The sequence below is a fragment of the Eurosta solidaginis genome, chromosome 4 (assembly GCF_040869045.1).
Source record: "Eurosta solidaginis isolate ZX-2024a chromosome 4, ASM4086904v1, whole genome shotgun sequence".
Taxonomy (NCBI): Eukaryota; Metazoa; Arthropoda; class Insecta; order Diptera; family Tephritidae; genus Eurosta; species Eurosta solidaginis.
In genome coordinates, this window is record NC_090322.1 from 184,401,736 (window position 1) to 184,428,898 (window position 27,163).

The 27,163-nt window shown below is 37.5% G+C and overlaps 1 protein-coding gene across 3 annotated transcripts in view; it reads left to right on the forward strand.

The window, feature by feature from the left end:
* Positions 1–27,163, forward strand: part of LOC137250764 (uncharacterized) — a 411,869-nt gene that overhangs the window by 365,531 nt on the left and 19,175 nt on the right. For all 3 annotated transcript variants that reach the window (XM_067784168.1, XM_067784169.1, XM_067784167.1), the window contains exon 3: positions 10,443–10,561. In XM_067784168.1, the coding sequence (XP_067640269.1) occupies positions 10,443–10,561 (119 nt within the window). The remainder of the gene's footprint in view (positions 1–10,442; positions 10,562–27,163) is intronic.

Consider the following 27,163-nt stretch of genomic DNA (forward strand, 5'->3'; position numbering starts at 1 on the left):
AAGCACCTATGCCACTTGCTGCTTCTACATCTGATAGCTGTGTCTCTCCTCATAGCTAGAGTCTTAGTCTTGCGATCGCAGGGTACAAGCACAAAACGTACTCGATCGTTTCCTTCTCTAACCCGCACTCCCTACATTTGCTATCACTTACAAGGCCTTATTTAAAAGCATGTGACGCCAGAAGGCAGTGTCCAGTTAGAATACGCAGCATGACCCTACACTCCCCTATTTTCAATGATAAGCCTAATTTTATTTGTCTAAGGTTGTAAGACCAGGACATGATCTTTGATACTTTGCCACCCGCGCTTCGTTCCACGGCTTTCCTGCTTGGTCGATCATGTGCATCTCTCGGCTTCTTTTAAAATTAGACAGCATATTTAAGAGTAGCTGTTTTCTTGCCAACATTGCATCTCACACTCTTCCTTCCGATTGCGCAAGTAAACGCCAAATCCCGCACTGAGTCCAAAAACCTTTCCTACGGATGATAGCCACGGCTCCACTATGTCAAACAGACCTTCCTCAAGGGTTATGAGGAGCTTGCCCGAGGGCACTTCACTGCTTTGAAGATTTATCTATAAGACGCGCAGCATCATAAGGCTGGTTTTCTCCCCACCTTCGTCATGACGTGTACGTCCTACTCTTGCCCTTTTGGTTTAATGCTTTTGAGGTCCTCTTCAACTTTCGCTGTTCGTTCTTTGAATTTTGGTATAGGTGTGCTCAATCCGCTCGTTCGTGCCTTGCCTTTGGAAATTTGGTACTACTACTTCCTATAGCCAAACAAAGCCGTTTATTCTGTCGCAAAACAAGCCGAAGTTTTCCTAGATTCCAATGAATTTTGGGTGCGTGCTTTTCTGGACATCAAAGGGACGTAAAGCAGTGTAATGCCTGGGACTTCCGAATCCACCCTGGTTGGCTTAGAAACAAGCTTCTGTTGGACACAGACGTCAGGGAACGGGTACGTAGATGGCCTGGCTATGCTGGTAATAGGTACATTTCTGAAAATCCTGAGCGACGAACAGTGATATATGAATACAGAATTTTTTGAATTGGAAGGTCACCTTATTAAAACGGAGCTTGCTTTTGACAAGAGATACAAGATCCTGCTTAGAGTTATGTCTCGATTGGATAAGTATGTAAAACTGATAGTATTAAAACTAGGGCGTCTTTATAGCGGACAGCGGTAAATGGAGAACAATATTGGCTTTAGTACTGAATATAATGCTGAACATACATCCAGTAGTTATCGCGCGAAAGGGGCTGCATCCCGCGAGTTAGTCAGGCTTCCTTATGGGCTATATATAAAGCATATTCTTACCTTCTTCGGCTTTATCACAAGCAGCAATTTTCTAAAGAGAGGAGTACGGAGAGGGGCATTAGACCAGTTGATTGGTTCACAAATGTGTCGAAGTTGAAAGTGAAAGTTGGTCGCGAGGTTTTCTGTCAGAAGGTCTATGTTAGCATCAAATTTAAGGGTTTAAATCACTGCATATTTTTTTCTACTGAAGTCGCCGCGTTAAGGACACACTGTATGAGATGCACCTGTTATACTTATCTCTTATCCCGAATGGGTACAATGAGATGTGTCGAGCTTTTGGTAATGATTGTACCAATAGGCCTTGGATAAACTTAGAAAATGTTGATCTTACGCTTCCTCTTATGGGTAGCGGTGGCTTTCTGGCCAGAAGTGGGTGGGAGTAGGTTTGCTGAAATAATTGGTTCCATTGAGTCTCACTTGGCCATATTTGGAGCTCTGTTGGTTCGTTATTCAATGAGCGTTCATGTTCTATGGCCCAGTATACTGGAAAACACATCCAAGGCCCCCTTTTCTCAGCAATAACATCGATTAGTGAAATAAGATTAGTTAGATTTGAGAGCATAGTCTATGGAACCTAGTAGCAGTGCGAAATGTGCTCCTCATTTAAGTTTACACCGTTCTTTTGAGGACCAGAGTTTCATTCTGTTTTACAATAATGTTAGCACTGTTCAACTGTCATCATTCCAATATAATTCGAAAGCAACTTTTTTATAAACTAATTAAGAGTGTAAACATGAAAAGGGCTTTAATAGCTTAACAACGCTTGTCACTAAGTAAAAAGAAACCACAAGGAACATACATATACATACATACATATATAGACATGGTCTGCACTGCAACATGTTCAACACTAAATAACAACAAAAAGAAAACACCCAAGAGCATATGTGATCGATCTTAACGACAGACATTTAGCGCCAATGGCGATTCATTAATAAATTCTTGTAAAAGTCAAATTCTTACGATTGTCTGTTATGTACTATCCATATATTTCTATATACATTCATACATACATATATATATACAACAAGAACGTGAATTGATATTCTGGCGACTGTCTCCAGTGTGCAGCTGTGCATAATCTATGAATAAATCAATTAGAGAAATAAAGCTTGGCCCCAGGGCTTTGTGGGTAGTAGTCAGAGGTGCCGATCAGACGCACATATATGCGGGTACATACATACATGTGTAGAAAATTAACATGACTTATAGTACACGTGTGTAGATAAGTCTCATTCGTTTCGGTTAACAAATGATGATGGCTTCATTAAATGTGCTCAGAGTTAAGTAAACAAGTCGATATTAATATGTTTTGTGTTGTTGTATACGATTGTATTCTCAGTGCAGTAGCAATAACCGGTAATGTTATTGGCAGATATACTTCGAAAACTAAGCACCATACAAATATTGATGATTGTGTAAGAGGAATTCCAAGTCCAAGCGTCGATTTGTTTTCTCGGTTTGTTATCGCAGAGTCATAAGCTTCTTATCTATTTCTATTTTATATTAAAGTTTTATCGATATCTGTTTTGTAATAAAGCGATAGATAACAACTTTTTGATACCAAATCGATATATTTTTTTGAAAAAATCGGTATCACTACGATAACGAAAAGATAGCTTTTCTATAACATTATCGATTAAATTTTGTTAATAGACTAATAACAAATCAATACATTTTTGATAACAAATTGATTGCTTTTCTATATGGAATTGATACCTTTTTGATAATATATCGATAACATGCCGATAGTAAATTAATAGGACTTCGATGACAATGTGGTAGCTTTTCCATTATAAATCGACAACTTTGAGAGAAGCAACCGATAATTTCGACATCGAGGTCTCAGCAATAGCCTTTGTTATCTGTAAATTATGCGATTGTTCGTTATCGATAACACATTTATAACACTTCGATAACAAATCAATAACTCTTTTATACTGCCTTGATAACACACCCATACCAAAATATTCCTCCCATTTCCATTTCTTACTTTTCCTTTCCTCTCCTGTGCTTTCCTGCCCTTTCTTTTCCTTTCCATTCGTTTTCCCTCCTTTCCTTTCCTTTCCTTTCTTTCGTTTTTTTCTTTTCTTTTCTTTCTTTTCTTTTCTTTTCTTTTCTCTTCTTTTCTTTTCTTTTCTATTCGTTTCTTTTCGTTTCTTTTCTTTTCTTTTCTTTTCTTTTCTTTTCTTTTCTTTTCTTTTCCTTTCTTTTCTTTTCTTTTCTTTTTGGTTGAAAACTATTTTAACAAGTAAGGAAGGCTAAGTTCGGGTGTAACCGAACATTACATACTCAGTTGAGAGCTATGGAGACAAAATAAGGGAAATCACCACGTAGGAAAATGGACCTAGGGTAACCCTGGAATGTGGTTGTATGACATGTGTATCAAATGGAAGGTATTAAAGAGTATTTTAAGAGAGAGTAGGTCATAGTTCTATTGATGGACGCCATTTAGGGATATCGCCATAAAGGTGGACCAGGGCTGATTCTAGAATTTGTTTGTACGATATGGGTATCAAATGAAAGGTGTTACTGAGCATTTTAAGAGGGAGTGGGCCTTAGGTCTATCGGTGGACGCCTTTTCGAGATATCGCCATTAAGGTGGACTAGGGGTGACTCTAGAATGTGTTTGTATGATATGGATATCAAATGAAAGGTGGTAATGAGTATTTTAAAAGGGAATGGGCTTTAGTTCTATAGGTGAACGCCTTTTCGAGAAATCGCCATAAAGGTGGACCAAGGGTGACTCTAGAATATGTTTGTACGATATGGGTATCAAACGAAAGGTGTTACTGAGCATTTTAAGAGGGAGTGGACATTAGGTCTATAGGTGGACGCCTTTTCGAGATACCGCCATTAGGGTGGGCCAGGGGTGACTCTAGAATGTGTTTGTACGATATGGATATCAAATTAAAGGTATTAATGAGGGTTTTAAAAGCGAGTGGCCCTTAGATGTATATGTGAAGGCGTTCTCGGGATATCGACCAAAATGTGGACCAGGTGATCCAGAAAATCATCTGTCGGGTACTGCTAATTTATTTATATATGGAATACCACTAACAGTATTCCTGCCAAGATTCCAAGGGCTGTTGATTTCGCCTTGTAGAACTTTTTCATTTTCTTCTACTTAATATGGTAGGTGTCACACCCATTTTACAAAGTTTTTTCCAAAGTTATATTTTGCGTCAATAAACCAATCCAGTTACAATGTTTCATCCCTTTTTTCGTATTTGGTATAGAATTATGGCATTTTTTTATTTTTCGTAATTTTCGATATCGATAAAGTGGGCGTGGTTATGGTCGGATTTCGGCCATTTTTTATATCGAGATAAAGTGAGTTCAGATAAGTACGTGTGCTAAGTTTAGTAAAGATATATCGATTTTTGCTCAAGTTATTGTGTTAACGGCCGAGCGGAAGGACAGACGGTAGACTGTGTATAAAAACTGGGCTTGGCTTCAACCGATTTCGCCCTTTTTCACAGAAAACAGTTATCGTCCTAGGAGCCAAGCCTCTACCAAATTTCACAAGGATTGGTTAATTTTTGTTCGACTTATGGAATTAAAAGCATCCTAGACAAATTAAATGAAAAAGGGCGGAGCCACGCCCATTTTGAAATTTTCTTTTATTTTTGTAATTTGTTGCAGCACATCATTACTGGAGTTGAATGTTGGCATAATTTACTTATATGCTGTAAAGATATTAACTCTTCTTTTAAAATTTGAATTAAAAAAAAATTTTTTTTAAAAAGTGGGCGTGGTCGTTCTCCGATTTTGCTAATTTTTATTAAGCAGACATAAAGTAATAAGGGTAATGTTCCTGCCAAATTTCATCATGATATATTTAACGACTGCCAAATTACAGCTTGCAAAACTTCTAAATTACCTTCATTTAAAAGTGGGCGGTGCCACGCCCAATGGCCAAAATTTTACTAGTTTTCTATTCTGCGTCATAAGCTCAACGCACCAACCGAGTTTCATCGCTTAATGCGTATTTGGTAATGAATTATCGCACTTTTTTGATTTTTCGAAATTTTCGATATCGAAAAATTGGGCGTGGTTATTGTCCGATATTGTTCACTTTAAATAGCGATCTGAGATGAGTGCCCAGGAACATATGTACCAAATTTCATGAAGATACCTCAAGATTTACTCAAGTTATCGTGTTAACGGACAGACGGACGGACGGACGGACGACTGTGTATAAAAACTGGGCGTGGAATCAACCGATTTCGCCCATTTTCACAGAAAACAGTTAACGTCATAAAATCTACTCCCCTACCAAATTTCAAAAGGATTGGTTAATTTTTGTTCGACTTATGGCGTTAAAATTATCCTAGACAAATTAAATGAAAAAGGGAGGAGCCACGCCCATTTTGAAATTTTCTTTTGTTTTTGTATTTTGTTGCACCATATCATTACTGGAGTTGAATGTTGACATAATTTACTTATATACTGTAAAGATATTAAATTTTTTGTAAAAATTTTACTTTAAAAAAATTTTTTTTTTAAAAGTGGGCGTGGTCCTTCCCCGATTTTGCTAATTTTTATTAAGCGTACATATAGTAATAGTAGTAACGTTCCTGACAAATTTCATCATGATATCTTCAACGACTGCCAAATTACATCTTGCAAAAGTTTTAAATTACCTTCTTTTAAAAGTGGGCGGTGCCACGCCCATTGTCCAAAATTTTACTAATTTTATATTCTGCGTCATAAGTTAAACTCATCTACCAAGTTTCGTCGCTTTATCGGTCTTTTGTAATGAATTATCGCACTTTTTCGGTTTTTCGAAATTTTCGATATCGAAAAAGTGGGCGTGGTTATAGTCCGATATCGTTCATTTTAAATAGCGATCTGAGATAAGTGCTCAGGAACCTACATACCAAATTTCATCACGATATCTCAAAATTTACTCAAGTTATCGTGTTAAGGGACGGACGGACGGACGGACGGACATGGCTCAATCAAATTTTTTTTCGATCCTGATTATTTTGATATATGGAAGTCTATATCTATCTCGATTCCTTTATATATGTACAACCAACCGTTATCCAATCAAACTTAATATACTCTGTGAGCTCTGCTCAACTGAGTATAAAAATCGTTGGCAGAAGGTAGTAGTTAAAAGTGGAGAGACGATGTGGAGAGAAAAGTGGAGACGAAGTGCCTGTGCTCGGGGGTGCCTCAGGTATCTATACTTGGACCAATTTTGTTCAGTATTTTCATTAACGATATTATTCATTGTTGTAAAAGTGTTTCAATACATCTGTATGCTGGTGACGAGGATCTCGAAAGCATCTCTTCGTCGTCGAGTGATAATAATTTAAATCGAAATGCGTCTAAAACAAAAGCCATTTGCATCTCGCACTCTCCGCAACTAGTAGAGAATTTGCCACCGGTTATACTACAGGATATTGCCATCAAGTATGAGTCGGTCGTTAGTAGATTAGGGTTCAAACTAAATTCCATTTTAACTGTGTTGATCATATTAACTACGTTTTATCAAAAATTTATTTTGTGTTAAGGAAATTGTGGTACACAGCTGCTTTCATTCCTCTAAATGTCAAGTTAATGTTAGTCATATCACTAGTACATAGTTCCTTTCATTTCGTTTGGAGGGCTAGTGTTTGGTGATATTGACTGCAAGTCTAGAAATAAGTTACAACTTGCACTGAACAATTGTGCAAGATACCTATATCTACTCGAAGCGTAAATTTGAGCACATATCAAAGTTTTCGTTTAAAATACTAGATTGCGGTCTTACTACCTTCCTAAACTATCGCAATCTAGTTTTCTTGAATTAATTAATTTATAAAAAACAACCAGAATACCTATTAAGAAATTTATGTTTTGCTAGATCTGACAGAACCTGTAACCTCATCGTTCCACGCCATAAATATCTCTCTTCATCAAGGACGTTCTTTGTCCAAGTTTTTCTCTTGAAGCCCTATTGCACTCATAAGAAATAAGAATTTAACATCACAGTACACAAAATACAGATTATCGTCCAGTAATACAGCTAAATATAAGGTAATACAGAATTCATCTAACAATTCTTAGAAAGCAACTCTACTCAAATATATGTGACCCGGTATATGAAAAGGTGGTTTATAACTCAAAAAAAAAAAAAAAAAAACAGCTGTTTCTCCTAATTTCTTTACTGAGTCATAAGCCACCTTTTCATAAACCGGGTCACATATATGCTTTAAATACTTTTGTTCAGATTCACATTAGAACATCTATTTTATCTTTTGCTGACCAACCAAACAAAAGATCCCAGTTCTAAGTGATGAAACAGAATTTTTTTTATACTAGCTCACCGCTTGGCGCGGGTTTGGCAACCCCTAGGGTTTATTTCTGCATAAATAGCAGTTTCTTTGACTAGGCATTATGATTCTGATTCAGCATCTGTCAATGAAGATTTTGATATTTATTTGACGTGAAATTACCCGAAAGTTTCCTTACTTAAATACATATATGCAGGTATGTGTATATGTAGTATATTTATATGTAAGCAACTTATTACGACATTGGGCAGCACAAATTTTTCAATAGCTCAAATAGGCTGAGCGTACCAAATACGGCATGACGCATTTACACCTGAGGCGAGGATGGCTAAACCAATGTATTTACATACGAGTATCAATAAACGCATTTACCTCCACATGGGTAGAGCAGTACACATCTCTTCGTCAAAATTATATATTTAACTTCATATAAAACGAATTTGATTTACATAACAGCGCCTAGAGTGTAGAGTGCAAAGACCACCGAATATTAAGCCACAATCTCTGTTAGCAGTGGAGCAACTGGAGAAATTAATCGCTTTTAAAAGAAGACGGCAGACTTTCTATCGATCGATGTTGTCGGTATGAATAGGTTTATGACCGCCGGCGTTGAGCGTTTAAGTTATAATTAAACAACAACTAACAATGTTAATTAAGTCATGGTCTGGGCTCATTTAAATATGAATTTCATTAGGGAATAAAAAGGGGCCAAAAAAATATATTACAATGTTTTGCTTTTACCTAAGCAAAAATATGATAAGCAAATATTTCATTAATACCTAAGCATATTTATTAAGCCATTGAGAGTTCGTTCACCATAATTTGTGTATTTTTTCTTGAGTACAACTGGGAACTTCACTTAACATTGCCGTAGGATACATATATAGATAATGGAAGATGGATTTGTTAACAATTGTCTGCTTTATGCTTGTCCGTCTCAATCTCTAAATGAAAGACAAGAAGTAAAAAGCAAACTTAAATCTGATACCTTGAAAAGGCAAAAATGCAAAAAATGGGCGTGAAAGGAAGACCAAGTGTATAGAGGGCAAAGGAGATCTCCAGGTCTTGCAATATGGACAAAGTTACATTCACCCCTAAAGTCTTTAAACGAACCGACCTTCCTAATCAAAATATTGTAATGCTCGATTGATCTTTACGTAAGTTGCAGGGTTTCCGAGAGTGATCTTAGGCATCCCAAAGCCCCTAATATAAGGGCAAGTCTACGAAAACAGCTCTTCATATGGCTGTGAAACTAAAAAAAGGGTCTCTCGGGAGTAATGAATTTGTGCGGGATACCTTTCATGACACCGAAGAAGCCTTCAACAATGTCCTACCAGTAGAAGCTGAAAGTGCCGCACTTACACAACGGGTCGAATCGACTATAGTAGAGTTCAAAAGCAGACAATTTTTTTGTCAGGGTGAAATTTCGGAATAAGCTGAGGGATGTTTTACGGCGCTACTTGGGGGTTGTGACGGTGCGTATCATGCAGATTGGAGGAGACCCGCTTCTGCTGTCTAACATGGTTAAGTAACTTCGGATTATTCTTAGCAGCAAGCTGTTATGTAAGATATATATAGAGCATATAACTGCATAGAATTCGATGGGGTTGTACTGTGCGGTCGAAGGACAACTGGCATTCGCAGCGGGCTTTTTCCAAGGGTGGTACATAGGCTGTACGATAAGGTGGTCCGTTGCAAAGCACTAAATGTAACCAGCGCGGGTTAAAAGCTTGTGCACTGCAATTACTCCAAAATTCTGACCGACTTTGATTTCATTGCTGACAGGACATACTACTGTAGTCGGCTACCGTTTTTGTAGCGGCATTCAACACTCATCGTCCTTGAATGGAGGGATAGTGGTGAGATATAAATGGGGCGGAAGTCTGCTGAATCTGCTTACGGATTATTCCAGGTTTGTTCGAAGAATGCTATAAACTGTGGCACAGCAAAAATATACTCAGAGGGTTTGCAAAATTAATGCCGATCACGTTTGGTCATTAAGACCACAGTGGTAGATGAATGAATAGCTTGATTTTTGTCTCGCCAATCCATCTCTGTCACTTTGAATGTTTACATTTATCGATAGTTTTCATTCGTTCATTTTCATACTGAGCTGAGCAGAGCTCACAGAGTATGTATGTAACGGCATAAACTAATCGAGATAGATATAAACTTCAATATATTAAAATTAACTGGGCGAAAAAATAAATTCATTTAGCCATGTCCGTCTGTCCGTCCGCCTGTCCGTAAACACGATAACTTATGTAAATTTTAAGGTATCTTAATGACATTTGGTATGTAAGTTCCTGGGTATTCATCTCAGTTTGCTATTTAAAATGAACGAAATTGGACTATAACCACGCCCACTTTTTCGATATCGAAAATTTCGAAAAACCGAAAAAGTGCGATAATTAATTACCAACGAGGGATAAAGCGATGAAACTTGAAAGGTGGGTGGACCTTATGACGCAGAATAGAAAATTAGTAACATTTTGGACAACGGGCGTGGCACCGCTCACGTTTAAAAGAAGGTAATTAAAAAAATTTGCAAGCTGTAATTTGGCAGCTGAGTATGTAATGTTCGGTTACACCCGAACTTAACCTTCCTTACTTGGTTTTACCTATCTGTATACAAAAATCTATAATTTTTATTAGCTGCTAAATACTTGTATTGAGCAAAGGAGATCAAAAAACCTAATCAAAACTTAAAACTTAATCGTACAACTGTGCAGTTCTTACATCAAGAAAAAATCCCATGATAGTTCTCTTAAAATTTCTTTTATATTAACATTTGTATTTTGCCAACTTGTATGGTTTTATTTTTGTTTATCTCATTACAGGATTTTTACGATTCATGCACCAAAAATTATTCTCTTCCGGATGCTCTAATTACATGTTCGTTGATCTTTTTGATAAAAATCAGTAACAAAGAAGCCGACGAAAATTCAACTTACCACAGGTAAGAGATAAGAGCTCTTATAGATGTTTGAGTTAAATGGTGAATGAAAGAATAGGCGCCGACATCTTACCTTTCCAATCGAACGTGTGAATGAGTTTGTGCGCATGCGTGTCGGTTAAAGTAACTATTGAACTGCTGATGTTAGCCACTGAAATAGTAGTAAATATACAATGATTGGTTTTTATTTTTTGTGATCTCATGCAGCCGCGGTAATTCACGAAAGGGTTCCTTATTTTTTTCAGTTATAACTTCGATCTCGAGCCACATATGAGTTCATGTTGATTTCGTTTATATTTTAGTTATAATAAAAGTGGTCAAGTCATAAGCCAGCGACGCAATTTTCACTCAGGATTCCAATTCAAAATAGCAACCATATGAAAAAGTAACAGCACCAATTATATTTAAATTACTTATGTAAATTACTTATTTATAATTGTTTTATGATAAATTCGGAAGCTGTGGCTTAAGGCGCTCAGTGTTTAGCAATTTCGGCACAGGTGTTTGTTTGGACTTGATCTAGCCTGGGACCATTTTATGTTTAATGGAAACCTGTTTAAATCAATTGTCTGAATGACAACAGAATTTGGTTATTAAAAATAAATTAATACAAATATAGCTCGTCATATTTAAAGCTGCTTAATCACTTTGAACTCTGTCTAAGCTAATTACGCTCGTTCGTCTGAAAATGTTTGTAGTTCTTCTGAGTGTTCGGTGTCCGCAAAAAGATAATGGAGAAAAAAATTAGTATACATTCTCCAGTACTCCAAATAGTACATATACCAATATTAGCTGACCCGACAGAAGTTGTTCTGCCCTAATTTTGGTCTATCTGTATAAATTTTAAGATGTTTTTATCTCTTACTCGTCGTAAATACTAATCTAGGCATAGGGCTGCCTATACACCAAATTTCAGTCAAATCGAACCAAGGATAGAATTTGTTCGAATAGATCGGTCCCTGGTCCCTTTCCGGGAAGCAATTTCATAGGAACACTCTTCGTTTTGTCATGAAGTGACGTTTGCCGTGAAGGGACCCAACAAATTTGAATAAAATCGGGGAGAAGTTTCGGAGTCCATAAGCTGCATAGAAACATACATACATATATCCATAGAGATAAATAGATTAAACGATACATGGTGGCAGCATCGTGACATACCTACAAACATAAATAAAAATCTATGTACTTTGTTTTTGTAAATTCGATGGACAAATGTCAAAATCGTACTTCGCCGGAAGTTGATGTATCAAATCAAATAAAATAAGTTTATAATCAGCTGTCCCTTGTATCGTTCCGCCATGCTTCTATGAAATGAAAATACACACATACATACATATATGTATATAAATGTACTCCCGAAGTGAAAAGCCTCCTGCGATTTACAACCAGATTGACTGAATTTTTGTATGTGTGCGTGCCGGGTATTTGGCGCTTTCCCCGCGACTATCAAATAAAAAGCCATCAATCAACATTTACATTGAGAAACCGTAGCGTTCGGTCGTGAATACGTCGTCATCGGATGATGACTTTTTTTTACTTGCAACTACAGCAGTTTTATTAAATAATAAAAAAATTAATAAAAATTTTATTAAATAATAATAAAAACTTTACATTCCATAAAGCTGGTAAACACTGATAATTTTCAATAAATTTTAATATGAATTGCTGTTCTTCCGCGCACTTGTTTATTTTGAATGTCGACACAAAATAAATACAACACTGCTGTTTTGTCAATCACACCCCGCGACTATCAAATAAGGTAGCGTCAAATGAAAAAATTTAAAATTTTTAATTTTCATCAACGTGTAGCCGACAACAAATACGTGTGTCACGAAGCCACCCGACTGCACTAACACACACAAAATTCAGTCAATCTGGTTGTAAATCGCAGGAGGCTCTAAATAACGCTAGCGAATGCTATTTATGTACGTATGTGATGCATAATGTCCCACTCAATGCAAGTTCGGTCGCACAGTTCTCAGCGAACATACACACGCAGTTTTGTTAAAAATGTTACTTTTACTTAAACAATTTTAAATTTATAGCTGTGTAAAAATTTTATGATTTTATTTTTATACTACATTGTGGCAATTTGCCACGCCCCTATAATATATACATTACACTGAAAATGTCCATCTCACGTTGCTAAGCTTTCGAATGCAGAAAACCATTTTAAAATCGGAGCATTATGTGTGAAGTGATGGGCGTACAGTGACATTTAGCGACTTTATAGATACAAATTTTACACTACGCCTGCATTTACATTTTACATGTATCCCCCATATAGGATACCTCATTCAAAGACTACTCTTAACTTACACTTACATCTTACGCTTACATTCAGTATCCCTCATGCCGAGAACAAAGACGTTTACGCTTAATAAAAATGGTAAATTGTTACGCTCACTGGAATTTACATATTGTTCTCATGGGGACCACATGAATATTGTCACATACACATAGTGACGTTTTTGGTTGCATATCTAAGCTATTCATACACATTTTTAATCAAAAACTGGTATTTTTCGTAAAGTTAATTGCCATAAAAATCTTTTAAATTCAAATTCTTTTTATACTTTGTTATAACGAGTGAACATAAATCAAAGTGATAAGTGGCAACAAGCGATAATGTAGCATACAATAAATCGAATGGACTTAACAACAAATCAGTGAATTATTGACTAAGATTGTTAGAAATCAAATTGACATAATTTATAAAGTGTCAACATAACTTACCTTAATTGCACAAACATTTAGGCTACTGTTGTATAAAATGCGTTACAACAACCAAAAACGTACTAAATGAGAAATATTAATGCTATTATTTTCTTTATTTATGTAGTTAGGTACATACATATATGTAAATAATCAAATTACCGTGCGTAGACTGAAAAATAAACTAGAATTATTTGGCAAAGACATGTGTTGAAGGACAATGTGGCTATGTACTATAAGTGAAAGGGTGATAAATTTATAAAAATCAGAAACCAAATATAATTATTATTTCAAGTTTACAAATTGAATGTTGCCCGAATTCAAAAATTTACCAAAAAAGTTGCATTGTAATAATTTTAAAAAGAAAATACAAATATTTTTTTTGAATAATAATTTTAAGTCAACGTTTTACGTAGCTTGATAATTATTATGAATGATAAATATTTTTTTCGGAAAATAGTTAGAAATTTTATTTTGTTCAAGATTTCAATATTTCGCAAGATCTGAGCATAATGATCTGTGGTTTGCTTTTAACCCACTATTAATCTCCACATTTGAACACATTGGCAAGTAATTCATAATATCCTGGGCCAATGGGAAAAATGGTTTGTGAGTTCTTTAAGATTACGGTCCCAGTATATTTTTGGACCTTGCAGAGTCCGCAGCCTGATATCGATCATGTTGTCATTGCTTAGCTGTTGGTAGACTCCGGTGGACTCTCCAATGCATTGAGATAAACAGGTTAGTAAAAACTTGGTTCAATAAGCATCATATATTGCTAGGAAAGGATTAGAGACGTGCTTTGCTGACGCACACAGTTGTCTTTACCAGAATTGTAGACTAAAAGCTATAATTTCTAAATTCTGTTAAAATTACAACTTAAATTGCAAATGAAAAAAAAAAAATTCATTGATCTTAACAATTATCAAGCAATGTATGTATATATGTATGTATAAATAAACGCTGACAAATAATTATTGTAGGAAAAAATTATAAAATTTTTTTTTTAAATTTTCATTCAAAAATTATTATGAAGCAACGTTTATGCGAAAAAACTTGTAAATATTATGCACCTGTGATTTAATAAGCACTCCGAGTGTATTTCTGTCATGAAAAACTTCTCAGTGAGAACTCATCTGCCTTGCAGATGCCTTTCGGAGTAGGCATACAACATGTAAAAGGAGAACGACATAAATTGGAAGAGAAGCTCGGTCTATTTTTGTTTTTTATTTTGTCCCTGATAAAAATATTTTCGATGTCCAAATAACTTTGCTCACGATATAAAGGAATCCATAACGTAAGGGAGGGAAAAGGAAAGGAAATATAAGGAAGTCAAAACCGAAAACACAACCTAAACCGGATGGCGTGTAATAAATCTGTTATAGATGTGTTCTCGGTTTGGTATCGATGAGTAATCGTTTTATAATCGATCGGGCGTGTTATCCAGTTCTTATCGAAGAGTTATCAGTTTGTTATAGGTTTGTTATCGACGAGTTATCGATTTGCTACCGAAAAGTTGTCGACTATTTATGGAAAAGTTCTCGAAAGTTTACAATTATTTATCGAGAAGTTACGGATATGTTATCAAAAGGTTGTCGATTTGTTATCGCTAAGTTATCAATTAGTATATGGCGTGCTACCAATTTGCTGACGGCATGTTATCGATTTGTTATCAAAGAGTTATCGATTTGTTGTCAGTTTGTTATTTTATTTTCATTTGACATGACACAACTGCAACCCATCGATAAAACGCCGATAAAAAAATAATGCGAAATCAATAAGAAGCCGACGACTCGGTAATAACAAGCTCTTAACAAAAAGAATTGCTCAACGATAATATTTTGCTATCAATAAAAAGCCGATAATAAATTAGTTAATTGTCGACATCGCATGTTAACAAAAAGAAACACACATATATTTTATATCAAAAAGGCCGAAATTATTTGCTTCTGTTGTATTGGTGCTCACGCTTTTTTTACTCGCGAGGTCGTTTCCTTAAAATCATGAGAGGACACCACCTGAAACAAAGCAAAGCCACAGCTTCTTTAGTTCGGATTGGCTTTGCTGTTTCAACGGGCGCTGTGGTATGGTGGTAGCGTGCTCCACCTACCACACAAAAGGTCCTGGGTTCAACTCCCCGGCAAAGCAATATCGAAAATTTAGAAAAAAGTTTTTTTCAATTAGAAGAAAGTCTTTTAAGAGGGATCGCCTCTCGGCAAGGATTTAGTTAACACTACTAGTGTATTTCTGTAATTAAAAGCTTCTCAGTGAAAACCCATCTGCTTTGCAGAGCCGTTCGGAATAAGCATAAAACATGGGACTTACATCCCGCCAATTTGTAGGAATTAAAACAAGCACGACTCAAATTGGAAGAGAAGCTCGGACTAAATCTCTTCGGAGGTAAATGGCGCCAAGTATTTTATTTTCGGTCTTTGCTGTTTTAGTTATGAAATCAATTTATGTTGCACTTAAAACAAACCAACGGAAATAGTGGGAAATAAAGTTAATGATACTTTTTTCCAATCAAAATATAAATTTCTTTATTTTTCTTTAATTGGTAACTCTCTTATAACTACAATTTTTGAACAAGAATCTTTCAGCCTGACGTTAAGTTTAAGATTTTGCATACTTACGGAAAAATACTCTTCCCAAGGCACGATCAAAACTTATATCAATGATAGTTCTGGAAGTATGGTTGTTATATCCCTTAATTATGTATCAGAAATGTTCTTAACAGCGAATTTGAAATAGCCCGCTAACAAACTAAGATAAAGAATCGTCATGCAGTAGTAAAGAGTTCACGAAGGCGTCTGTAGACGCATATTTTCCATAACCAGATGATGTGGAGGAGCCGACGGTATTTATAATTTAACAAAACTGTGATCTTTTAGCAGGGTTAATTCGTAATACCGAGAATCCCAGATTTAAGTACTTAAGTCCAAATAAGGTATTCCTTGCTATGCGAAAATTGTTAGGTAAAACAATTTTAGAAAGGCTTATGGAGAAAGACCCGTCAAACTCATAGCACACGTCTGGAAATAAGCATTGCTTCGTGTTGACCTCCAACGGGGAGAAAATTGGTCTTGTATAACAAGGATTGGACTAGTCCTAAGTGGCTAGGGTATCATCCCCCAGGAGAAACACAGAGCAAAATATCTAGGACTCATAATAGACAGTTAAATGTGTAGGAGAGGGCTGCGCATAAGTTCCTCTTTTTTATACTTCCCAGTTTTATCCAAGACATACGAAACTCACCTATTGACTGTTGCAACGTCGTAGGTACTGAACTTAGTTAAAAAGAAAGTATTGAATGTATTACTAACGAGATTACATGCCCTTGCTTTACCTTCTACATGTGTTTAAAACAGGTTGTAGATTCTTGTCTGTAGACCAATGATCTTTAAGGGCTAGACCCACGGTTCTTACACTTGTCAGATATCAGTATCATCCTCCCTAAGAAGGACCATGAGTTTACACGAGGCAATTTTGGCATGTTGAACGTTGATCTGCGCCACTCTAGTAAGTGGCACGGGTACGCTTGTGCTCTCTGACAGGAGTTGGCGATGCCGCACCTTCGTTGATATCGTTAGTTTCCTCAAGGTTGTTGTCTGGTGCTGTCGCTGCTGGAAAAATTTTAAGTTTGGCTTCCCAGATTACTAACCCCAATCTGCAGCCCCGAAAATTGGATCTGCTACTTTCGCGCGGCAGTATAAACCACATGCCTTTGAATTACCACAGCTAATCGGCCAGAAATTTACTATATGAAATAATGTCAAGTGTCAACAAGCAATCGATTGTAAACTCAACAAGAAAGCGTGCATAGGGCCTGCATTAATTTGGGGGCTGTAAGTCGATGTGCGCTAAGAAATGGGGTCTCAGACCATAAACCACACTGACTGAGGGAATATGTTCCAGTACACTCACAAAGGGCATAGTAGTATCCTTTATTTACTCCCGGTGGGAACATTTGTTTCCTGCATGAATTACATTTCCCGAAAACTTCAGCCTGAGGGCAACGCTAAAACTTTCTTTCCAACTAGAAAAGATTAGAAGACGGGTACGGTACAAGCTGATGACAGCATATAAATCTACACCGACGGTAGAATCTATTCGCATTCTCTAGTAATTTCTAGGACATTCAAACTGCCGTTATATTGTAGTGTGTATCTATTTTTTTTTTTTTAACAGTCGAGCAGCAGTAACGACATTAGCTGCACGATATGCTAGTTCTAAACTAGCAGGTGCATGCCAGCAAATATTTAGCTGCAGAAGGAGGTGAGGGAATAACCAGCGAAATAGGCATAACTCTAGTGGTAGCCAAGGGTGTACTTTGAAATTTTTAAGAGAACAAATCTCATTAAAAGTGGAAGTGTACCACGGGCTGTGTAATATCTAGAGTTTCACGGCCAGATTAAAGTGAGAGAAGGACAAGAAGTCTACTGAGTAGAGCCATAGCTGACACACATAAACTGTGTACCGCTCATTGGGCTTTAAACGCGCATGTGGATAAGGTTTGCATTCCGTATTATGACCACTGCAGAAGTTCCAAAAATGTACCTGCCAAATAGACTGTTGAGCACACTCTGTGAAATGCCCGAATTTAGCTAAAACACGTTTTTAATCTGTCATAGGCCCCTTTTTTTTAAAACCTGGGTAAGTTATCGTAAAAAATGACTCCAAATATACTTCATATTATAAACAAATCGGGCTAGTTATAGTATAAATGCGACCTGGGTCGCAGCTTTCCCGTAGATGCTGTTCGAACTTGGCATATAACATACCTTGCATTAATTTTTTTTTTCAGTTTGGTCATCACAAACGTTTGGTAACACTACAGACCCAGTCAGTCCATGTGAGACCTTTGAAGCCAGTTCAATCTTACCTTATCCCTAACCCAGTTTTGAAATGCATTTACTCCGAAAGAATTCGTTTTTCTGTTTGAAAAAATAACGTCGTAGATATATTCTTCCATACATAGTTTGTTGGGAAACGTCATTGGCTTAGGTACGCAGTGTTTGCTGAAGAATTTAAATTTTTCTAAATTGTGGCGTTTCTTCAAGTCTCATTTCCCATTTTTAAGGTTTGCTGATTTTCACTACAGTTCGGAGTTTCTCTGCAGCGGGGGCGCCTAGAGTATGAGCTCTCCCTTAGTTGATGTGTTCGCTATATTAACAGCTCCTTGGAAACCCCCTACTTTCGTGAAAAAACATAATTAATTTTCGATTCACTCATTTAATATGTAATTAAAGTTACATGAATTACACAAAAATTTTATATCATTCGCAATGTTGCAACAAAATTTTAACACGAATTCACTAAATACTCTCTCTTGAATCATGCAACGCTTGTGGCAAAGGTAATAAACAATTGCACATACATACATACATGCATAGAATCTAATTAAACCAGGCATGCTTAACGAACGAAACGATATCATTTCGTTACGGTAATCAACGTTAATAAACGAAACGAAGTCATTTCGTTTCGTTTATTAACGTTAAGAACGCCAAATTAACGTTAATTTGACGATCTTAACGTTAATAAACGAAACGAAGTGACTTCGTTTCGTTTATTAACGTTGATTATCGTAACGAAATGATATCGTTTCGTTCGTTAAGCATGCCTGAATTAAACTTAGTTAGCGCACAAATGTGGCTGCCACGCCTACAACATATCGTTTTGTATTGATGTACACACGTTGCACATGCAACATGCCAAACAATAATAACAACTACAATTGCAATATGCTACTAAGCAAATAATTTATTTTCACTGTGTAAGCAGGTGACCTGGTATGAAGCATGCGGGATATGGGGCGGTGGGTGGTTGTCTGTAATAATGTAGCATTTTACATATTTACAATAACAACAATAATGACACTGGCTGGTATGCTTAAGAAAATTGTGTAATATGTGTGTCAGTCGTACGCGACACAATTTACACCTGCTGCAATGTAAACAGATATCTGCATAAATGTATGAAATGTAAGCATGTTGTGGCATGCCAGATATGTACATGCCACACTTAAGTATTATGCACGCATATGCATTTTTGTGCAGCGTCGGCGCCTTAATCAGGTAAATGCGTTGTTGCGGTAGCGATGCGGGCGATAGATGAGAAGTATAAAACTTACTTTTATGATTTGTTGCAGCAATTTACATAAATTAAACTTGAATGTGGTTTGTGGCATGCCGCGCGCGTGTATTTTGTCGAAAAATTTCCCTTTTCACTTTTTATACCCAGTTGGCTTTTAGGCGCATTTTACCTGCGTTTAAACTTTCATTGAAACATTTTTTTTTCAAATAATGATCCCCGGGGAGCTGTGTCAGTATTCCAAGTTTGAAATAACTTAGTTTTGAATCCGCCATTTCGATTTCCTGCCTTCGTATGCACAGTTGAGTCAGAAACCCGAAGTCCGATCAGAGCAAGATATTTGTCTAAGGATTTTGGTAAGTGTAGTCTTTGATTTCAATCGCCCCAAATAAGGGATATTTTGGCCTATGTTCCCTGAAGCAGGGAAAGGAACCGCATGAATGGAACTTATAGGCGCTTAATCAATTGAAACTCACGAAATTTCGAGGTATCTGTTGTGGCCAGAATCCTTTGGGAAATAGGGAGTATGTATATTGGCCCTGCTCCAGCGTTCTGGTTCACGGATGAATCAGAACTTAATGGCGGGAAAACGGCAGCTGGTATCTATGGGCCGAACTTCAAGAAACCTATAACAATGGGATGCTTCTCCACTATTTTTCAGGCTGAAATCCATGCTAATTCTATGGAGTAGCTTATCCACGAGGTATATCCTTATTTTATCAGAAAGCCAGGCAACTTTCCCGGCCTTGAAATCTTACACAACTATTTTCATTCTAGTTGATGAATACAATGGAGTCCTAAATACTCTGAGAGCCATCAGGAATCAGAAATGAAGGTAATGAACATGCAGACTACATGGCCAAGCAGTTTGCTATAACAGCATTCTATGAGCCTTTTGTTGACACTAGGGTAACCATAAATAACTGTGAAACAAATAGCGTTTTCTTTTCTGAAATAAATTGTTGCCTAAGTAAATGGTAAAGCCTTAATAGTGCATACAAAGAACATTTCATCTCACCATATTCACTCATATCACAAATCACTCAAGAAGATTGCGCATTGCGTACGTAATCATCTCTTTTTTATGGGCAATTCTTACGTCATCTTCCTTTAGCTCTTGTTTTTTTCTCTCTTTCTTTCATTCACTCAAACAGTCAACTGTGACGTAGCTGTGCAGAACGAAGCAATTTTGAACTCGTCAATGCGCCATCTGGTTGGTGATCTGCACTCATATTAACAGAGTATATGTGGAACTCAAGAGCAAATTGAGAGTTTCACAGAGTTGCACTGCCACACCGCCATTTTATACAGGGTAAAAGTGTAACGGCTTTGCGTTGCGAGCAGGCAACAATTTTCACAAAAGAACGAAATATCCCGTAAAAGCGTTGCCTGTTTTTTAAAATAGAACAACAACCCTTGCGCGGCGTACAAGAAGCGTAACACTATAGCCAGAAAATAAAACGCTAAAAGACAGGACAAGTTGTTTATACTCGTACTCCCAGCAACTAGAGTATCAGCCAAACTAATTCATAATTAGATGTTATCTACAATATTACCTAACTAAGTTAAATCTACCAGATACAAAAATCTGTTTCATTTGTGAGCTGGAGGATGAAACGCCGGTTCAAATACTCTGCGAATGCATCGCTCTGGCAACGCAGCGCTTCTCCCATCTACGTGGCATGACTCTTAATCCTTTCGAGATATGGGGGAAAAATCATCACTCATTAAATCAAAAGCCCCCCACATAAAGTAAAACATGGAAAGATTAAGGTCACAGTGCATCGGGCAGGGTTTTGCTTTGAACCTGTTTCCATTAAAGACATGCTCTGATATACTTTCTATGCTGCCGCCTTTTGCATCACTGAACCCGAGCCGCAACCGTTAAGATTATTCCGCCCGTCGGTCAAGATAAATAAGGGGGCTCGCTGCTATGTGAACGTACGATCCATTCAGTAGGTTCTACAGAAACAAAGCGGCCAGTATAGAGCTATTACATCACTCTTTTGGCCCCTTACATTAGTGTGCGAACACGGGATGGGTGATGGCCAGCTGGTAAGCCAGGATTAGACGAATGGAAGGAGTGCTGTCATATCACGTTTCACTCTTCGCTTGCAAGGACGACGGCCGGTAACCGTTTAAGCTATGTATATCGCATGCTAAGTTTTGGTGTCTTACTACGTTATGGCTACCCTTCCCCTAAGCTCTGGCTCCGGCCGTAGATCGATGTGTGCGCCATAGAACTTACAGCCGTACTTATAGGGTGCACTTTCCCTCAGTCCACGTATCGGCCTGCGAAGTTCTTCCTGCTGCAACTCCGCTCACTTTTCATACACTCAAAAAAAAATCTTTAAAATTTCCGAAAACGAAAAAAGGGGGATTGATTTTGCGCATTGAAATGCTTCCCTTACTCCAGAAAAGTAATTGTCTCGAAAACTGTAACGCTTTTTCCCTTGTTTCTAGGAATATTTTTTTAAAAAACGGTAACGTATAACTGTCACGGCCGTGGATTTCTAGTCGAGGTCCGCAACTCTACAGTCAAGTACTCTCTTTCACTGAGCTAGTATGTAACTCGTAGATGTATGTATGTAAATAGCGTGAGAAATATTCAATTAAGAATTCTTACTGAAAAAAAAGAAGAAAATTGTTTCTCAAATTAATGAAAAATTTTATACAAAAATAAAAAATTCTTACTCATAAAATTTAAATTTTCCTCAATTGAAAGAAAAATCACCAATCGAATCAAATCTCGAATTATATCGGGTGATGCATATGAAACCGGTATTTTTTATTAAAAAAAAAAAAAAAAAACACATTTATTTCAAGAGAAGAGTAACGAATATTTTATTCAAAGTGAGCGCCCTCGCTAGCTACACATTTTGACCACCTCTCAGGCAATTTATGGATACCTCGCCGAAAAAAGTCTTCGTTTTTTGAAGCAAACCATTCATCGAGCCATTATTTTCCAACATTTTCGTAAGAAGTGAAGCGCTGTTCGCTAAGTGCGTGCCCCCTCGATGCAAACAAGTGAAAGTCGGATGGAGAGTAAGCGGGGTGTGGTAGCAGTTGAAAGCTGTACGACTCAACCAATTCCCGAGTCTGTTTTGTTCGGATTGATGGTACATTGTCATCAAGAAAAATCACTTTGTCATGCCTAATTTCATATTCTGGGCGTTTTTGTCGCAGATCACGGTTCATATTGGCCAATTTTTGTTGGTAGCATTGACCATTAGCAGTTTCGCCTGGTTTTAAACGCTCATACCAGATTACGCCACGCTGGTCCCAGAAAACACAGAGAATTGTCGTTTTTTCCGAAGCGATTTGGTCTTGGGGACGATTGTGCTGGTTGGCCAGGGTCTACATACGATGTCTTGCATTTGGGATTTACGAAATAAATCCACTTTTCGTCGCCAGTAACGATCCGATGCAAAAACGACTTTCTTTTTTGTCTGGCGAGCAGCATTTCACATGTTGCTTTCCGGTTTTCCTGCAGTCTGTCGTTTAGCTCATGTGGCACCCATCTTACGGTTTGCATGATCTTTCCCATGTATTTCAAACGTCTGAAAATGGTTGTCTGGGACACATTTAGTTGTTCTGCGAGCTGTTTTTGCGTCTGACTATCGTCTTCATCCAGCAAAGCCTGCAATTCGACGTCCTTGAACAATTTCGGTGGTTTGCCACGGTTAGCGTTTCTCCCATCAAAATTACCACTTTTAGACTTGTTGAGCCACTCATTGTACTGCGTACGACCAAGAGCGTGCTCTCCGTAAGCTTCGGCAAGCATTCGATGAGATTATATCGCCGATTTACCCAATGGAAGCAGAAAATTAATGCTCCCCGTAAATCATTGTTTGAAGGCACGTATATCGACATTTTCATGAGCGAAAAAAACACGATGTTGTATGAAACTTGAACAGTTTGGTATTGGATATTGTTGACAGATCATAAGACGGTAAGATGGTAAGTTTTGTTTCATATGCATACACCTGATATTTACCTATTTCCAAATACAGTTGGAAAAGGTATAGTGGAGGAGGGAAACTGATTATTTAAGTCGCCTCTTAAGCCGAATATAAGGAGAGTCCTTGAACGGTCGTCGCTGAACTATTGCTGCTAACCCATCAGTACGTGGGCAGCCTAATATATCTCGTAAACTGAATCAAATAAGGTGGGAAGTTATTCTTCATGAATTCCACAGCTGGGTATACAACACTCATTTCCACTGTGTTCTAGCTTTCCTTATATGTTTTTGGTTTATTCATTTTTTAATACAACAGCAACCACTTTATGCCACTGTGTTGCTCGTTAACAATGAATTGAGTTGCCACTGCTGATTTCGCAAATGCAAATTCTTTGGTGTTGTTCTTGTTAAATAACTATAAGATACATACCTGTTGAGCTTTAATATTCTCACGTTAATACATACATACATATGCGCAGATGTTATTATGTGACATCATTCCAACAAACAAAAAAAAAAAAAAAAAAAAAAACAAACAGCAAACAACAAACAGCATCGAAGATAAATGAGTTCATACGCGTGAACTGGCAACAGGTTATAGAGCGTTGGGAAAAGGTGATAATCCAATTCAATTGAACGGGGAGGGGAAAAAATAGACAAAGCCAAGTTGAGCCGCTTAAGCTGAGCGAGTAAGTGAAAATATTGCAAACAAACAATCAGTGAAAATCAGTGCAACCCAGTTCACTTGGAAATGCCAAGCAAAATTCAAATTTTCCTCTCTTATTTTTTCTTTAGTAAAATTAACTCTTATTTGCGTTAGTTGGCTGTTGTTGTTTCTTTTTTTTTTTTGCTTTGCTTATCTGTCACACAGTAGCTGCTGTGGGTTGTGGCTAGGGTTGTGCGCACTTACACCTGCCATAAGCTGATTACATTAATCACAATGCCAATGTTGCGAAAGGCTACGTACTTACATAGATACTCAGGTTAAAGCAAAAACAACGATGATAATGCATATGTATTCACTCAAAAACAGCTGGCGGGAAAAACTTGTTGACTTTAGATACATATTCCGGCATACTTCGAAACGAATTTCTATTCAACTACTTCCCTCTAATTCATAGAATTCGATGCCAACACAATGCGGGACCGCCCAGCCCAGCCCAGATCAAGCTGGCCCAACTCACAATCTTATTCAAACAGCCCAGCCACACCTCACCATAGCTCAGTTCCTGCTTTGCATACAATTCAAAGTCAAAGCGCGCAATGCCACTTAAATTTCTTTAGCCGCATTTATGTTACACTTAAGCTCACACAAACAGATTTACACAACGGCCAATGCAAGCGTATTTGGTTTGTTGCGCATGCTTACATTCCGCACTTTGTGTTTCTTACAGTGCTCCAAAATAAGAGTTGATGTAAAAAAAGCTTTTCCCTAAGTCATCATATATGTACTAATATCCCAGGCAAATTTACTTAGGTAAGGTTAGGTAAGGTTTAAAGGTCCTGCACTTCCACTCGGGGATATTTGGGCCCATTTTGATTGCCCTGAGTGAGTGCCGGCTGGCGCCATTTTTGTCCAACCAGATTACTTCCTAGTGCTTCTCACGAACCCTTTGCTGTCGACGAACCGTGCGCCCAGAATTCTCAGTCGTTATTCCTTTTTATATCGCTTTACCTTGGGATCCAGCAAAGAGAGACATTTAGGTGGGTTCATACTATAATTGAGCAGTTTGGCTGCTCTCCTCATGAGTCAGTGAGTCGATACGATTCATTTACCTGACTATGCTTTGAGTAAATTTCAGCTGCAACTCCATTTTCCATTTTAAAGCCATCTGTGTATATCTTAGTACCCCTACCACTGTCTGGGCCTTCCCTCCATTCATCTCTTGAAGGATATCTAATGTTCTGCACCTGGAACTCAGAAACCGCTGGGATCGTCCGTGTCCGTGCTTGGTGTATTTTTATACGTTGGATTTTCGTAGTCGCAGAGCACCTTTCGTAGCCAATCGCTACACGAACACTTGTAGAAACATAAAGTGAAAAATTACGTTTAACTCTTCCTGAGGTGAGCTGCTCATTGCCACAGACATACCCAGGCATGTTAGCCTTTGATCCTTCCCAACCCTTAGTTAAATGCTTTTTTTGTCCAGCGCTTTCTACCAGACAAGTGCTCGTTCGTATCGGTCGGTTGAATATATTGAAAATGCCATGGATGATATGCAGTTGTTGTTGTTGTTGTTGTTGTAGCGATAAGGTTGCTCCCCGAAGGCTTTCGGGAGTATTATCGATGTGATGGTCCTTTGCCGGATACAGATCCGGTACGCTCCGGTACCACAGAACCATTAAGGTGCTACTCCGACCATCTCGGAAACGATTTATGTGGTCACATTAAACCTTCAGGCCATCCCCTCCCTCCCCAACCCCAAGTTCCATGAGAAGCTTAGGGTCGCCAGAGCCTCGTCTGTTAGTGAAACAGGATTCGCCACGGATAGGTGAGGTTGACAATTGGGTTTGGAGAAGCTATATATTACGCTGGCAGCCTGAAGGGTTGCGCTACACAGCCCCTTGAATCTGGTATTTTAGTCACCTCTTACGACAGGCATACCTACCGCGGGTATATTCTGACCCCCTAACCCGCTGGGGTGATGATGCGGTGACAGTCCCCAGTTCCTCCTGAAAGCTTTTTTGCAGGTTTAGTATGCTGCCAGAGCTTTATTTTATCTCACTTCAAGGCTCCTTTTTCAGCTTAATTTGGAGTCGAGTACCATGCCAATATATTTGACTTCAGATGAGGGATTTATCGTTGTGCCGTTTCGCTTCAGGAAGTTAAAAAATGGGATTTTGATTTTTCTTCCCTATTTATCCCAGTTTTTTAAACGGTTTTATTTACCTTGACTCTGTGTAGCGGCCGACCGGTCGCTTCAAACTTGGAACATATTTGACAACCCGATGACAATGCAATAATAAGAAAAAAAAACTTTGATAGGTGGCACATGGATCGTCCGTCAAATTTCTAAAAATGTGAGGCGTAGCATAACCTGATTTAGGTTCAGTTGGTCTTATATATGACTATCAATAGAAATTTGATGCGTCCAACGCTTTTATTTAATTGTCTGATCAACGCCCTAGATTGATGATGTGATGACTAGTACCTCGGACCTACCTAATTATTTTCTAGTTCTTAATATTATTATTACTTAACGTAAGTATTGTTTTCAATAAAACGGTTTAACTAAAAAAATTTTTTTTTATTATTTTATTCAAAAGTTAACAACTATTTGCAGATTATCATAAATTTGAGAAATTTTCTAGAGCCCTGAATTTAATTTGCTTCTTCTTCATTAACAATTATTTGAATGGCAATAATATATATTGGTACTACAATGCGACAAGTTAATTTTATTATTCGTTTATAATTTCCTTTGTGCAGTGAAAATACGCAAATTATCTAGCACAAATGTTAGTCGACTTTGTGAGCATGAAGCAATAACCTCATTGCTGTTAATTGCTGAAAAGCTATATCAAATACACGGAATGAAACCGAAACGGCAATCACAATCTTGACCATAATTACCTACCGGCGAGGGTTCCCATACCTGACCAGAGGCCTCTAAAAACTGTATGATATAGTTTTATATGTCAATCTACTCCCACACACGATGCACATACTTATATTATATACCCATGTCAGTCGTCCGGGTTTAACATTTCTTTAAAAATTACTTCTTATCTTGTCGTTCAATTTCATTATATTTCAGTTCAATTTATGCAAAGTACTTATATGGTCTTTATCTCATACGAGGACTGTAGTTTTTAGAAAGATAATCTAGGTTTAT